At 40.3% G+C, this 14,562-nt stretch overlaps 2 protein-coding genes across 4 annotated transcripts; both read left to right on the forward strand.

The window, feature by feature from the left end:
- Positions 1 to 619: 619 nt before the first annotated feature.
- Positions 620 to 5,286, forward strand: LOC112276136 (4-hydroxy-3-methylbut-2-enyl diphosphate reductase, chloroplastic). Of its 2 annotated transcripts, none has more exons than XM_024507181.3 (11): positions 620 to 903; positions 1,259 to 1,623; positions 1,931 to 2,127; positions 2,361 to 2,540; positions 2,742 to 2,873; positions 3,009 to 3,083; positions 3,224 to 3,329; positions 3,598 to 3,692; positions 4,125 to 4,310; positions 4,615 to 4,701; positions 4,845 to 5,286. In XM_024507181.3, exons 2-11 carry the CDS (start codon positions 1,320 to 1,322, stop codon positions 4,908 to 4,910), a joined length of 1,428 nt encoding a protein of 475 aa, XP_024362949.1. In that variant the 5' UTR covers positions 620 to 903; positions 1,259 to 1,319; the 3' UTR covers positions 4,911 to 5,286. The 2 variants fall into 2 exon arrangements, with proteins under 2 accessions (XP_024362949.1, XP_024362950.1); XM_024507182.3 differs by having other exon boundaries at positions 620 to 891.
- A 2,687-nt stretch (positions 5,287 to 7,973) lies between these two features.
- Positions 7,974 to 9,557, forward strand: LOC112275766 (uncharacterized). 2 transcript variants are annotated; one of them, XM_024506393.3, is made up of 2 exons: positions 7,974 to 8,957; positions 9,133 to 9,557. In XM_024506393.3, exons 1-2 carry the CDS (start codon positions 8,048 to 8,050, stop codon positions 9,243 to 9,245), a joined length of 1,023 nt encoding a protein of 340 aa, XP_024362161.1. In that variant the 5' UTR covers positions 7,974 to 8,047; the 3' UTR covers positions 9,246 to 9,557. The 2 variants fall into 2 exon arrangements, with proteins under 2 accessions (XP_024362161.1, XP_024362162.1); XM_024506394.3 differs by having other exon boundaries at positions 7,974 to 8,953.
- The last annotated feature ends 5,005 nt before the right edge of the window (positions 9,558 to 14,562 follow it).

Below are 14,562 nucleotides of genomic sequence, written 5' to 3' on the forward strand. Positions count from 1 at the left end.
GGGAGTGGATTCCGGATCCACCCGGGGATTCTTTGTGGAGCCTAGTCCAGCTCTGTAGTCTGCAGGTGCAGGCTCCGATCAGAGTGTTAAACGGGCATCATATCTGCCCACGATGATGCAGTCAAACAGGACATAGGAATGAGCATCCCCTGCAACAGCATAATCTCATATGTGTGTGTGAGAGAGAGAGAGAGAGAGAGAGAGAGAGAATGCATACCCAAGATGAAGAATCACTACGGTTTAAACCAGATATATATAGCATGGCCCTTGAAGCCAAGTTCATAGGGGGGAAGAAAAGGCAAAGGAGGAGGAGGAGGGCATAGCAGCAGCAGCAGCACCATTTGACACTGTGAGTGAGTGAGTGAAAGAGGGAGTGATGGTGGAGCACAAACAAACAGTGTGAGAGAACAGTGAGAGGATTCCCATCCCGAAGCGAAGCGACATCCATCCAACTCCGCCCCTCCCTCCCTCGTTCATGAATCCCTGGGATGGCTGGATGGATGGATGGATGGATGGCGTCCTCATGGCAAGTACCACTCCCACACCCGCCCCCCGCGGCTGGATCATCTAGCTCGCGTAAGACACGTTGTCTCGTGGCAGACCAGCCTTCACTTTGCACTTTGCACTTCACTTGGTCCCGGCTACTCGCCAGGTTTGCAGTTTTGATTGAACCCCAATTTCCGAACGCTCTCGACACCTCGCATGCTGGATTTTTTTCTGCCCTCAGCCTATCTTCCAGTACCCTACTTGGCCCTCCTCCTGAAGATCCTGCTAGTCCAAGCAATTCCTCCTTTTTGAACTGGCTGCAAGGCATTCTTCTCGCAGGATTTCGGAGACCAAGTTGTAGGCCAGGTCGACAGCGTCTCTTGTGTTTCCCACTTAACGCACCTGGTGATAGTCCTGGTATCTTTCCCAATTTCATCATCCGTATGCAACGTTATTGCATTCGCATTGTAGCTTGCCCTTATGGAGAGAGGGTGTAGTCTGCGTGAGAGTTTGTGTAGAGGCGTTGGGATCGAGAGGAGTACCGCTTAGGTTTCTGTTCAATGATTTTGTTCTTTCCTTCCCTTTCTCTGCATATTTAGTGCATATTTTCTTTTTCTTTTTTACACATGTTTTTCTTTTGTAGAAGAGAATGTGTTGGTGCAGGTGGAAATTGAACTGGCTAGGATTAGCTTGTGAGAGTCTTGCTTGTTGCTATTGGGGAGTTCTTCTGGTTTTCCAATTTGGATAGATAATCATGTGAATTGGTGGTCAGGTTGGGCGTATAGCGTGAAGCAATTGACGTTCTGTAGTGATAACTAGCGGAGTGATCATCCATGGCGACAGCCTGCAACTTAGCAGGAGTGGCCAAGGTTCCGGCGGCTCTAGGTCTCTCCACTTCCCTTTCTAGGAAGAGGGTGGAGTCCTCGTCGACGTCTCTGAGGGTTTCTACTCGGCAGAGGGGAGGGAGACGAGCGTGCGAGCCTGCCCGGTGCGACGCCACTCATCCAGCGGAAGATCATGTTGAGCAGGTCGACACGAGGGAGTTTCGCAGGACGTTGTCCAGGGGAAAAAATTACAATAGGAATGGATATGGGTACAAAAAGGAGATGCTTGAGCAGATGGATGTGGAGTATACCAGTAAGTTTCTGTTATCTCCAGAGGAATTTCCGTATTGGGACAACCTTAACATTAACATTTACAATACTGATATTATTGTTGTTGTTGTTGTTGTTGTTGTTGTTATTATTATTATTATTATTATTATTGTTGTTGTCGTCATCTTTTTAAAGTCTAGAATGCGAAGAAGTGAATGCAGTTAAACAATAGCCAACAATGTGATGTCTCTGGCACAAGTTTTATTCGTCATGATGGTGGGGTCTGTCTTCGTGACTACAATTTGGTCACTTGTTGAAAACTTCTGAGACACTTTCTTATCGGAGTTCAGGCGACTTGGTGAAGACGCTGAAGGAGAACAACTTCGAGTATACATGGGGGAATGTGACCGTGAAGCTGGCTAATTCTTTTGGTTTTTGTTGGGGAGTCGAGAGGGCTGTACAAATCGCCTACGAGGCTCGCAAGCAGTTTCCGGAGCAACAGCTATGGCTTACTAATGAGATAATACACAATCCTACTGTTAACCAGGTTGGAATGTGTTATTTGGCGCTGGATGGAGTATGATTGTTGACTTCGAGAGAAGAGATTTTTAGTCGCCCAAAACATGTGGCTCTCTTCTATGATGCCACAGCATTTGCAATTCAGCTCAGAATGGAAACACCGTGGTGCAGAAGCTTGCACGTTTGTTTTCAAACCATATTTCTACTTTTGGGTGGTACGCTTACTAATCCAGGTGAATAATCTTTGATTGCTGCGAGCAGAGGATGACCGATATGGAAATAAAAGAATTGTCCGTTACAGAGAATGGAAAGGATTTCTCACCCGTAGAGAAAGGTGATGTTGTTATCCTGCCAGCATTTGGTGCTTCCCTTCAGGAAATGCAGATTCTTGACGAAAAGAAGGTGCAAATTGTAGACACGACCTGCCCGTGGGTGTCTAAGGTAACTGGAAATCCTGTCACGAGTTTCTTTGTTTTGGATCTTCTTCTTCTTTTTCTTCTTCTTTTATTAAGTTTTGAAATTTGTTCTTTTTTTTATTTTTTATTTTAATGTCTGTTATTGTACGACATCTGCTGTATACCAGTGGAATTGTGGATTTGCATCTGCGAAAAATACATCAAATCTGTGTTTTTCCTGAAATAGGTCTGGAACACTGTGGAGAAGCATAGGAAGAACATCTACACATCTGTAATCCATGGGAAGTATGCCCACGAGGAGACGGTTGCTACTGCCTCGTTTGCCGGAAAATACATCATTGCCAAGAATATCAAGGAGGTAGATAAGATTTAATGCCAAACAAAGTGTCTTTTAAAACATGTATTAATTCCTTCGATTTGTTGTGACAAGTGACACCCAGACTTTTCTGTGCTTTAAAGTGAATTCGTACTAATGAATTTTAGCGTCTTGCAGGCCACTTATATTTGCGATTATATCTTGGGAGGAAAGCTGGATGGCTCCAGTGGAACAAAAGAAGAATTTCTTGAAGTATGTCTTTGCAGTTGCTTTGTGGGAAAATTCCTTTAGCTGCTTTAGTTCTTGTTTTGGTATTTTGTACTGTAATTGGTAGAGCTGAGGCATATCAGATGATTTGAAATGTCTTATGTCGGAAACGGTTTGTGCACCAGAAATTCAAATACGCTATCTCTAAGGCCTTTGATCCGGATCGTGATTTGGAGAAAGTTGGAATCGCTAATCAGACCACTATGCTGAAAGGAGAGACTGAAGAAATTGGTAAACATCGTCCCTGTCCTGAGCTATTTCTTGTACCTGCTGGGTTCTCTTTGAAGTGTACTAGCATTTTTTAAGCATGAATTTGTTTATTTATTATTTATTATTTATTTTTCTCCTAACCCTTAATGATAACAAATTCTTGGAGTTCTTGGTATTCTTTTGTGGAATCTCTCCAAAACTCCTGAGTTGGTTGTCGTGTCAAATCCGTCGACGGGTGTTTAGGGTGTCAAATAAAAAAAAACTGTTTGGGTCTGGTATTAATAAACAGGGAAGCTATTGGAGAGGACTATGATGCAAAAGTATGGGGTGGAGAATGCTACTGATCATTTCATGAGCTTTAACACCATTTGCGACGCAACTCAGGTTAGTGGCTTCTACGCTGATGATAGTGAAGCGGACCTAAATAGATTGAATCTGATTGAGACGAAGGGCTGATGAATAGACTAGTCAAGTTACCCAGTGATAGAATGAGAATTTATTAATGTTAATTCCACTGATTTTCCTCAATCATGACCTAAGACCATCTTCATTTCTTTTTTGATTTCTCAAATATACCTGCATCTATCATTTACCTCGAACTGCTGCAACGATGCTTGGTTCTCTGTCCCTGCAATGGATAGTGTTGTGAAGTCGTTTTGGGCCATCTTTCTCTCTCTCTCTCTCTCTCTTTTTTATTTTTTTATTTTTATTTTTTATTTTGTTTGTTTGTTTTTGTTTTGTTTTGTTTTGTTTTGTTTTTTTTTTGTTTTTTTTTTTTTTTTTTTTCCTTCCGACAAGGTGCTTCTCGGTTGGCAGGAACGGCAAGATGCCATGTACAAGCTTGTTGACGACAAGGTAGATTTGGTCCTGGTGGTGGGTGGTTGGAACTCTAGTAACACTTCTCATTTGCAAGAAATCGCCGAACTCAAGAGCATCCCTTCCTACTGGATAGATACACCGGAGCGCATGCTTTCTGGGAAAAGAATTGCCTTCAAGCTGAATGTAAGAAATTTGTGACCTGGTTGATATTCCCTTTAACTGAAGACATTGAATCAGTAGAAGAATTTTATTTCAGCCATTTGACGATGCTCAGCTAATTCTTTCATATCAGATTCGGTTGTACGATCTTTGAGTAGGAGAGGTCGCCTTTTGTTTTGTATTGTTTTGTTTGCTTGACTTTCTGTTTTTCTTCCCTTATTGCTGCAGCCTTCTTTTTGCCTTGAGCGATTCAGGGTTTTACTCTGCCTGGATAGCATGAAATTCTTCTTTTCTCGAGAATTTTACTTAACATATAGTTTCCGTGCAGCATGGTGAGTATGTAGAGAAGGATAACTGGCTGCCCGAGGGACCTATTACAGTTGGTATCACTTCCGGTGCTTCCACTCCCGACAAGGTGCTAATCGCCACTGCTGATTGCTCTCATGTGTTTAACAAATTTCTTTGATTTCTTTGTGAAAGATTTCTTTATCACATCTTACAGTTGGTTCAATTAATATTACTTTTTTCTCATGTGTTCCCTTGGCAATCGATGAACAGGTAGTAGAGGATGTGTTGAAGCGTCTGTTCCAGTTCAAGCGTGAGGAGGTACTTGCCTTGCTTTGAGTTGCGTGATAAGATGGCATGTCCTAGTCTTATTCTTCCTTCACTCTGGTGCTTATCGATGTCTTCCAGTCGTGTAGTTTTGAACCTCTATTTCTCACCTGGGATCTCCTCCGCGATGGGTGTCGATCTATTTACAAAATAGTTGACGGTTTCTTTGTAACATTGGTGTAAAGTATCTTCAGACAACTGCAACTTGATGTTCGTCCAAGATACTGATGGAGCACATTGAAGAGCTCATAGGGGATTATTGAGTAAATTCATGTTGATTTGTTAGGGTTTCTAGTCCTGTTAACATATTTCCAAGGAATACATTTCGAACCTTCATGATCTAAAAATTATGCGCAGTTGACGTATTAGTAAAAATATATTCTGCTAAGATGCCACATGGACTACATTTTGTGCTTTGCTCAATCAAATACTTGACGTCTCCGAACCTCTTCGAAGACGAGCGTCCGATTTTTCTGATCTAAGGATTTGTATTTTGACACAGTGAAGTCTTTAGTTTTAATGGATTGTGAGTTAACATCAATAGTTGATTCTGCGTATCCTGCTACCTTCCGAACCAAATACATAGTGAGGAATGCTTCATCACGCATCATTCGCATCTGCAATCTCCAGGAAGACATTCGCATCGAAATTACGTGGTTTAGCGACAAAAATAAAACCAAATCCAATATTGAGCCAAGATATTTGCACAGTAGATTTTGTTTTTCTTCTACCAGCCCATTGAAGCCTAGCAACGATGCTGGTTACCGCTTTGTGAGCTGCTACGTTCTGCAGCTGATTGGCAGGATTTCTCGTACTTGTGAGGAACCGCTAGAAAGCCGCCACAAAGAGATATTACATTCACAAACAGAAGTGAATCTCTTTTTCTCTCTTTCCGACTCCTCCGTAGCTCCATCTGGATCAGGCTTGTGAGAAAATCTCCACTAAATGTGGATACTCAATTCATTGAGTCGGTAGTATTTGTGTACATAATCATTAAGTGCAGAGAATGTTTTCGAATGTGACGGTTCTAGCTGCCCACTTTCAAGAGCTTCAGAATGCGAAGGAAAAAACCTTCTGATGCACCATCGAGTGCAGTCGGAACCGTGACCCGCTTTCATGGTCACACTTGGAATCCTCACCTACTGCATGCATTCAAGAAATTCGTTTTCTTTCCATCGCCGAGTAGCTGAAATACAGCCAGACCAGCAATCATAAAGGTAGACAATATCCAAAGGGAGTCTAAGGTTAAGAAAGAATTCTGGGCCCTGGAATATCACAAATTGATAAATTAGTGTTAATGGAAGAGTTGATGGACCACTTCCAGTCAACTGCGGTCTTATTCTGGTGGAGAAGCCCACTTGCAAGGAGGTAGGGCCCATGGAAGTCTCCAAGAGGAGGAAATTGGCTAAACCAGAGGTGCGATGGGAGGGAGTATTTGCTGCAGCTTATCATGTAGCGACTGCCAGTGGAGTGGGTTGGTCCAACACCCATTAACTCCCACCTGCATAAACACATGAGAGAAGGAGGGGAAGAGGGCAGAAGGGGTGACTTTTCCAAGCATACATGCACACAGATTTAGGCCAGACACGTAGGGTTGACAACGTGCAACTGATGCTTTTTATGAGCTAATTCATAACTAGTCCTGCCATGTACGACTATGGATGGTACGGTTCTTCCGCTCTTCCGAAGAGCGAGCCGAGGATGTCTCAGAGCTTAACTGAGCGTCTCTTCAAGTTTCGAGCGTCTCTTCAATCTATTTGCCGCCATCATACAAAATCTCATCTTCATTTCTGATGAGCTATAATCTTGCAACTCTTCAATTGTATTCCGTGGGACTGCTAATGGACGCAACCAACTCTACTTCGCTTATAGACCTATTATTATACGACTCGTCGAATCAGCTGAATACAATCTGATAATCTGCTAGTTATTCATCCTGTTTACGTAGTCTAAGACCTGAAATTAATGAGGCGACGCTGGCCAACTTTCACATAAAACACACATAAACTCGTATGTAAATATATGTGTGTAATTATAATTTTTATAATGTATTTAAATAAATAAATAAATAAATAAATCTATATATCAATATATATATATATATATATATATATGTATGCATGAACTTAGATCTTGTGGAGGGATCTGGTAAAAAGAGCAAAGTCAGCGGCAGCTTCGGTGAAAAGCCTTAGTACTATTTTGCTTAAAACCAGCTCAAACATACCTGATTTCCCATTACCGAAGTGGCACAACAAGGTAGGAGATACGGCTTTTGGAATGTAGCTGGATAAGTTTTCATATTCAAGTTATAATAATAATAATAATAATCATCATCATCATCATGTCAATAACAAGTACCACGAAGTTCGGTTTTTTCCTTTCGTTTGAATTAATGTAAGAATTGGATTAACTTAGATTTTCCGTATGTGGGCTGAGGTGGATTCCGGTGAAAAGCGAACCTCGTGACAATACCCTCAGTCATTAAACAATGCCAACGCCTCATTTCGCGGGAGCTGATCTTAATAGCCTCTTCTTCATCAGTGTGCCTGACAACTCATGCTGCATCACTGGACAGTGCGCCCTCCATACTTGCTGCTCTTCACAGCCCTCTTCCTCGTCACTGTGCTTAATATCTCATACTGCACCACAGGGGTCCCCTCATTCTCCACAATTCATGCTCTTGTTGCCTCCTTCTCTGGTCGCACATCTAGCCACTCTTCAACGTGGGCTGAGATTTGGCTCCGAGTATTTCTCTCTAGTGTGTAAGTGCGCTGCTGTGCACAAAAATCCTTCAGTGCAATTCTAACAATCTGTGCCTGCATTTCGACAATAGGGTCTCCTGCAGACAACTCCGAGATGTACCGGGGAGGCCACAGGTATTGCCCCAGATCCGTGCCTTCCATGAGTGCTCCCTTCTCTGCACGCGTGCAAGCCCCGGTTGTCTCAGGAAACATCCCCAGGGGTCACCATAAACCGGAGTAAATGTAGCCGCGTCCTCGATTTTCCTGCAAGTTTGGAAGATTGTACGTTATGATCAACCTGAGAGTGCGACATCGTCACCACTGGAGGTGGTAGCGCTGCGTTTTCGAACCTGCTGAACTGAGCCTCGAACATCGCGGGGGCTTCACAGCTGGCATCGAGAAATTACAATGTCCAGAATCGACCGATCGGTGGAGCTTGACCGATCTGCAGTGCTACTCTCAAGATGCTGGGAATTGCAATCGACGGCAAAGCCTAGAACGGCGGATACCAAAGCATCGCCTGTGAGAGCTCCTCCCCATGTTCGTTTGGACTTTATGAGCCTGCAGCGGTCTTCTAAAACGTCGACACCACCCGACGGGTTCGAGCCCCAGGCTGACGGGGTTCTGAAGCTCTCCGCGCTGTACCTGGCCGAGAAGCTCTTCAAGAAGCTGAACAAGCTGCGGAAGCGATCTGTGTTCCCAGGAGGATGTCCAACCATTAAGGACCAACACCGCAAGGGGCGGCATTCTCTTGAGAGAAATGTGGAGAGGCGCAGCAGCTACGAAGATGCGGAATCTGAGCTCAGCGCAGATATTGTGAGCACTGGCAGTGTCACACCGACATCGTCTTCGAGGATTAGTTCTTCATCGTTGGAGTCGCTGGTGACGACAGACAGTGTAATTTCAAGCGTCGCACCAGGTTCCGCCTCCCACACACCGGGCTCCCAAGTAATGGCGAACATGCTGCTCGCTTTCATAGCTGCTTTGAACGACGACGAAGATATTGAATTCGAGGACATGGCAGACTTGGAAGCTGACGAGTATCTGTTTGATGGGCCCCGGGAATCAGCTTGGCATCAGCCTAGCGAGCTGCATGAGTTGTTGACAAAGCAAGAGTGGCGGATGATACGCTACGGTCATGTGCAAGGAAAATCAAGCACCGGCAGCGTCGTCAGCCAGATCTCCAAAACGGCCTCCACAGGCACTGATTACAATCGGCCACAAATATTTCTTGACAGCAGGAACCAACACGAAGAATTCAAGCCATGGAACCTTCCTCCCTCGTCTGGATCAGTGCTGCGAGAACCGAAACATGTAGGTGTGTGTGAAAAAGCACTTAATTTTTCCAGCCTGCAACTTTCAGATATGCACATAATTTTTCTAGGAACATTTGCCTGAGTGCCTCCGGAATTCAATCGTAAATGAGAAGCGTCTTGGATTTTTATTCAATTCTCGGTCTGAGTCAAGAACTGAATGGTGGTACACTGGTGCAGGAATGATTTGTATCTGGACTGCCAGTGGGTTCAAGAACAGTTGCGCCCTCATCTGGAGGCTTCTGTGGTTGAAGTTTATGAATTCGATCCCACCGCTAGTGATAGTTAACTGAAGAATTGGTAGCATCTAGCATTTGTTTCGCGATGAATTCATGTTTGTGTTCAATTCTCGTACATTGTTGCACTGCAACATCTAGGAATTCCACATATATGTTGTTGTTGTTGTCAGACTCTACCTACGAGGATATTCGGTATAGAATAATTGCAGAGAACTGTCTCTGTATCCAAGAGTGTTCCCGGTTTCCTAGAAGTGTTGTGTTACCTTGACATCAGTGATATCGCTGTGTCGGTGGTTTATTGTAAGTTTGAATTTGTTTGAATTTTTTTGTTGAAGTCTTGCTTCACAGCTAAAATGCGGCTTCAATTTCAACATGGCTTTCTACTACATTCGTAAGGAGAATTTGGAACTCACGAATCTTCCGGTTGAATGCATGTTTCAATCTCCCTTGCTGCAACGACTTAGAACAATCTGATAAAGTACTGACCCATCTCACAGACCGCCATACACGTTCCGTTGCCTGGCCTACCAGCCTCCTCAGTAGGAACATTTTTTAGCTTTAAAGGGACACCCAAACCAGCCCCCTCCTCCCGATTATCCCACTAACTCCCAACCGCGTCTTCACACAACCAAAACCATTTTTCTCTGGAACCGGAAGAACCTGCCCCATCGTCACGATATTTCCGAACGAGACAATCATGCAAATCAACAACGATCCCGAAAGCGCGCGGTAAAGCACTTGCCATAAAACAAGAGACTCTCGTAAACGACACCTAATGAGAACAGCTGGGTTCGTTCCTGCAACTGATGGTGGCATTGATCACCTCCGTATCGCTGAATCACAACACCGTGTGGAAACGAAAATAGGAGTGGGACAGTAATGGTAGATCGTCGGGTGAGAGGAGGCGTGATGGAGTGCGTGTCCTCCACCATTGCCTTCGCCGCTGGCCGACCTTGTTCTACAAAGGTTCTCACCGCCCATGGGCTAGGCTAGGATGGCCGAGAAGAGGCTCATCAAATCTCACCCACCACCCTGGTGCCTCCATCACAGTCCCCATGTTCAGCCACTCTCATCCCCATCCCTCTCCCCACCTTTTGCTGCTCCTTGGCATCATCAACTCATCCATTATCTAACTCCTGAACCTATTCACTCCCTGGCACAGGGCCCCACTCCCCATGCCTCCACAACCATGGCTTCTCCTGAGCAAGCAAGTCTCCTGGTTTCTTCTTCCACAGGTCAGGAGAAATGCCCTGGTCACACCTTACCCCCTCTGTCACCTAAGAGCTCCCCCAGTTTGACCTATGCTTGAACACAGAACACTGATGATACCAATAATGATATGGGTTGCCTTGTGCTCCATGGGGCTATCCATGGGGCTACCCATGCGATAAAACAAGAAGCTACTGATGTGTTTCAGCTCCCCACTTGTTTTCTTCTTTTGGTGAAGGTGATGGTTGGAATGGTACACCCTCCTGTGTGGCTTATGGCTGGCAGCAATGTATGCAAGAAGCTTGCCAAACTCCCTTTCAACTGAATGAGAAAAGTACCTCCAGGGAGTGTGGCATTAGGTGTTGGTCTGACCTTCATTGAATGATCCCACATTCCCTTTCTCTGGGAGTCCCTGAGAGCCTCAGCACCCAACCTGAAGTGCTCAAATGTTGGTGTCTGAAATGAGGTGGCCCCCAGTTATTTTCTTAATTTTGACATCATTGCTCAAAGGTCGCCCCTGGTTAACTAGTATGTTCTGAAACAGAACAAAAAGGATGCATTGGAAGTGGCCCCTCATTAATTAGTATGTTCTAAAACAGAACAAAAAGGAAGCATTGGAAGTGGCCCCCAGTTATTGAATGTACTGTGTAACAGAACAAGGAGCATCCGTGAAAACTGCAGCATCATCAAACTTAAGGGGTTTTACTGTAGAAAAATAGGGGTCTTTATGGCGATAGAGAGGGGTATTCCTACGAACCAAGGAGCATGGCTTCACCAACTGAAGAAGGACCAGTGAGGGAGAGGGCACAATATTGAAGGCCAAGGAAATAGAGAGCAGGGAGCCACTTTATTTCACACACCACCATTTGAGCATGTTGTTGTGTTGTGGTTCGGCTACCATGTGAAAATATTGTGTTTATATGTTTGATATACAATTTACTAAGTAACATGGTAAGAGTCATGTTAGTGGATTTTAAATTTGTTGTAGAATGTAGTTAGATTACTATTTTAAAAGGAGGTTGTTTAAAAGAACTATTATTGGAATTTACATAACTTTATTTTCTTTTGATAGTGGCTTTTAAGATTGATTTTGGTTGATAGTAACTTTTACATATTTAAAGTCACTTGTGTTAGACATTGGTGACCATTGAAGTCTTATTTGTTTCTTTTATTTGGTGTTTAGGACATATATTATATAAATCTTATTAGAAAAAAGATTAAAGAGAGATTTTGGTAGCAAAAAGAAAAATTAAGGCATCCATATGGATGAATGGAGATGGATGATAAAAATCTCTATTCCTATTGGCCAAAAGGCATGTCAAATAGACTTCAAGGAGGTTGTCCAAGGCCTTATTAAGGATTAGGATTACTTTTTTGAAGCATTCAAATTTTTGAGGCTAAGATCAATAAGTTTAGGTTTTTGGCTATGATTTTGGAATAAATTTTGTGTGATTTGGAGTTTATATGAAAGAGATATAGATGCTCAAAGTTAAGGTAATGATTTTGTATCTACTGTCACTCTTTTGAACTTAATACATGCATACAAAAAAAAAATTAAGGATCGGTGATTGGAGTTAAAGAGAGCACTTTCTTGGCAACACTTTTTGCATATTGCTTAATGAATTCCAAGTTGGAATGAAGGAGATATTAGAAGTTGAAGTCAACACTTCAAATCTAAGAATAGAAAGTGACCCAATTCTTTAGTAGTTGTATTTTGAACTATATCTTGAACAATTTGATGAGATCTTGGCTCAAAATTTCTAAAAATGTATATAATCATGTTTTTAAACTATATGTATAATTATTTTGCTATTTTAGTTTTGGATTTTCAAGATATAAAGAAAATAGTACTTAGATGCTTGTAGATTAGTGTTTAGAGTACTTGCTAGGATTTCTAAGATGTCAGAAGATCAGTATTAAATTTATAATTCATTTTTTTGTATTAAAGCTTAAAAATAAGTGCTATACTATTTAAAAATTTTAAAGAAATTAAAAAATTTGATAAAAAGTTATGAATTTCTAAAATTTGAGAAGGAAAAATATTTTGTAGGAAAAATATGTTTTGAAGGATTTTGCTATAATTTCGGCATTTTATATAAAGTGAAGAGGTTTTGGAAGAGAAGAATTTATATATAAGTTAAAGGTAGAATAAAATACTTATTGGAGCTTAGCTAATGAATTAAAACTAAATTCCCTACAACTAAATACCTCATATATTTTTAGATTGCCAATTACGTCATATGACAATGTCAAGTTGGATGCTGAGACTCTCAAGGATTGCTAGTGAATGTGAGATCATTCAATAGAGGTCAGACCAACACCTAATACCACACTCCTTGGAATACTTTTTTAGGAAAAAAACATGAGTCAAAGTTCTGAAGGAAATTTAAGAGAAAAGTATTGCTTTGCTTTCTTGAACATACAAATTATGTTAGTATGTTTTTGGTTGATAAGGATGTTAATTGTTCATTTGTGCTATATTTCCTTTAAACAACAAGACTATTTTTTCTTTATAAAGAATTATAATTGGTCAATTTTCATAGAAATCATTTTGATACTTTTAAGAATTTTGTCTTAGAGAATTTGACTTCTCTCTGTCAATACACAAAATGGTGAATAACTATGAGGAAGCAAGGAGGGTAGCTCTAACCTTTGGTCTTGTTATGAATTTAGGATGCATTAAACAAACAAAGGTCAAATTAGAAGAAGAAATTATTTTTTTATTAAAATTTTTCTATTGAAGATTGTTACATTACATTCTTATTGAGTTACATTTATATATGATTTTTATTTCCATGTATGTAGTAACTCCTAATTTTATCATTTTCTTATCTCATACTTATCATTTCTTTCTAAGCTACTATGAATATATATATATTTTTTATATATATTTTGGATCAATATAATAACTCATAGTTGACTTAACTAAACTAAAATTGCTTTCATAACATCCAACTCTCTCCCTCAACCTTGATTTTTCCTCTTTCAAAATGTTGCTTGTTTCTTCTTACATAATTTCTATTGATACTATGGCTCATCTTCAAACATTTTCATTCATTAGTGCTTTAGCTTTGCTTTGTATCTTTCTTATTTCTTTTGTACAAAATTTACAATTTATTTATTTTTTATTTTTTTATTTTTGCAAGTACAACTCTTTTTCTTATAGCTTGGTTGAATTTTATATTGGCATCAAGATTTTTTTGTTCCATGGAAAAAATAATTTAACAAGTTTTGTTATTAACATTTGGTAAACCTCAAGAACTTATAGTTTGTAGTTTTGCTTGTAATACAACAAATTCTACCAAGTTTTATAATGTAAGATGAAGTTGGCATCTAGGTGTATACAAATCTTTGTCGGAATGTTAAGCCAAAGTACTGAATTTTCCTGAAGTTGAACTCAAAAGTTTCAAAATCTTAAGTCAAAGTGCAGCATTATCTTAATTCTTCCAATGTTTTTAGTTTATAAGGAATCTGAAGTAATCTTCTTTTTTCTCTATTTTGTTAATGATAAAATCCATTAAGTGATTTTTTTAGTATATCAATCCATTGATATATACATGGAATAAACTCAACTTTGATACTTTGATCATATATCTTTTCTCTTATATAATAATGTCATAATTCTATCTATGTTGTTATTGTTGTTATTGTTGTTTTGTTTTTGTTTTTGTTTTTGTTTTGTTTTGTTTTGTTTTGTTTTTTTTTTTTTTTTGTATTTGTAGTTCTTCAAGTAGTCTTTGAAGATAACAAATTTCCCTTACAGCCTTGGATGAAGTCCTATATTTTGCTTCAATTGTTGACAGTTCCATAATTTCTTGTAAATTACTAGTTTAATGGATAGTTGATGATCCAAGTTTATGTAAGATCCTAATTACTGATTTTCAAGAATTTTTATCTTGACCAAAGTTTACATTTGCAAAAACCTATAGTTCTCTTTTATCATGAGCTCAAACAATATTCTATAATTCATTGTTCTTTTAAGACATCTTAAAATATGTTAAGTTGCCATAAGATGTCTTTTTTGTAGTTGTGTTAATATTTTTATAATCATTTCTTGTCAATAATAAGTTATTAATACATAAAATTAGTAATATATATATATATATATATATATATATATATAAAATATAAATTATGATCTTTATTGCTCTTATTGAGATTT

Source organism: Physcomitrium patens, chromosome 23 (genome assembly GCF_059467195.1).
Source record: "Physcomitrium patens ecotype Gransden chromosome 23, ASM5946719v1, whole genome shotgun sequence".
Lineage (NCBI taxonomy): Eukaryota > Viridiplantae > Streptophyta > Bryopsida > Funariales > Funariaceae > Physcomitrium > Physcomitrium patens.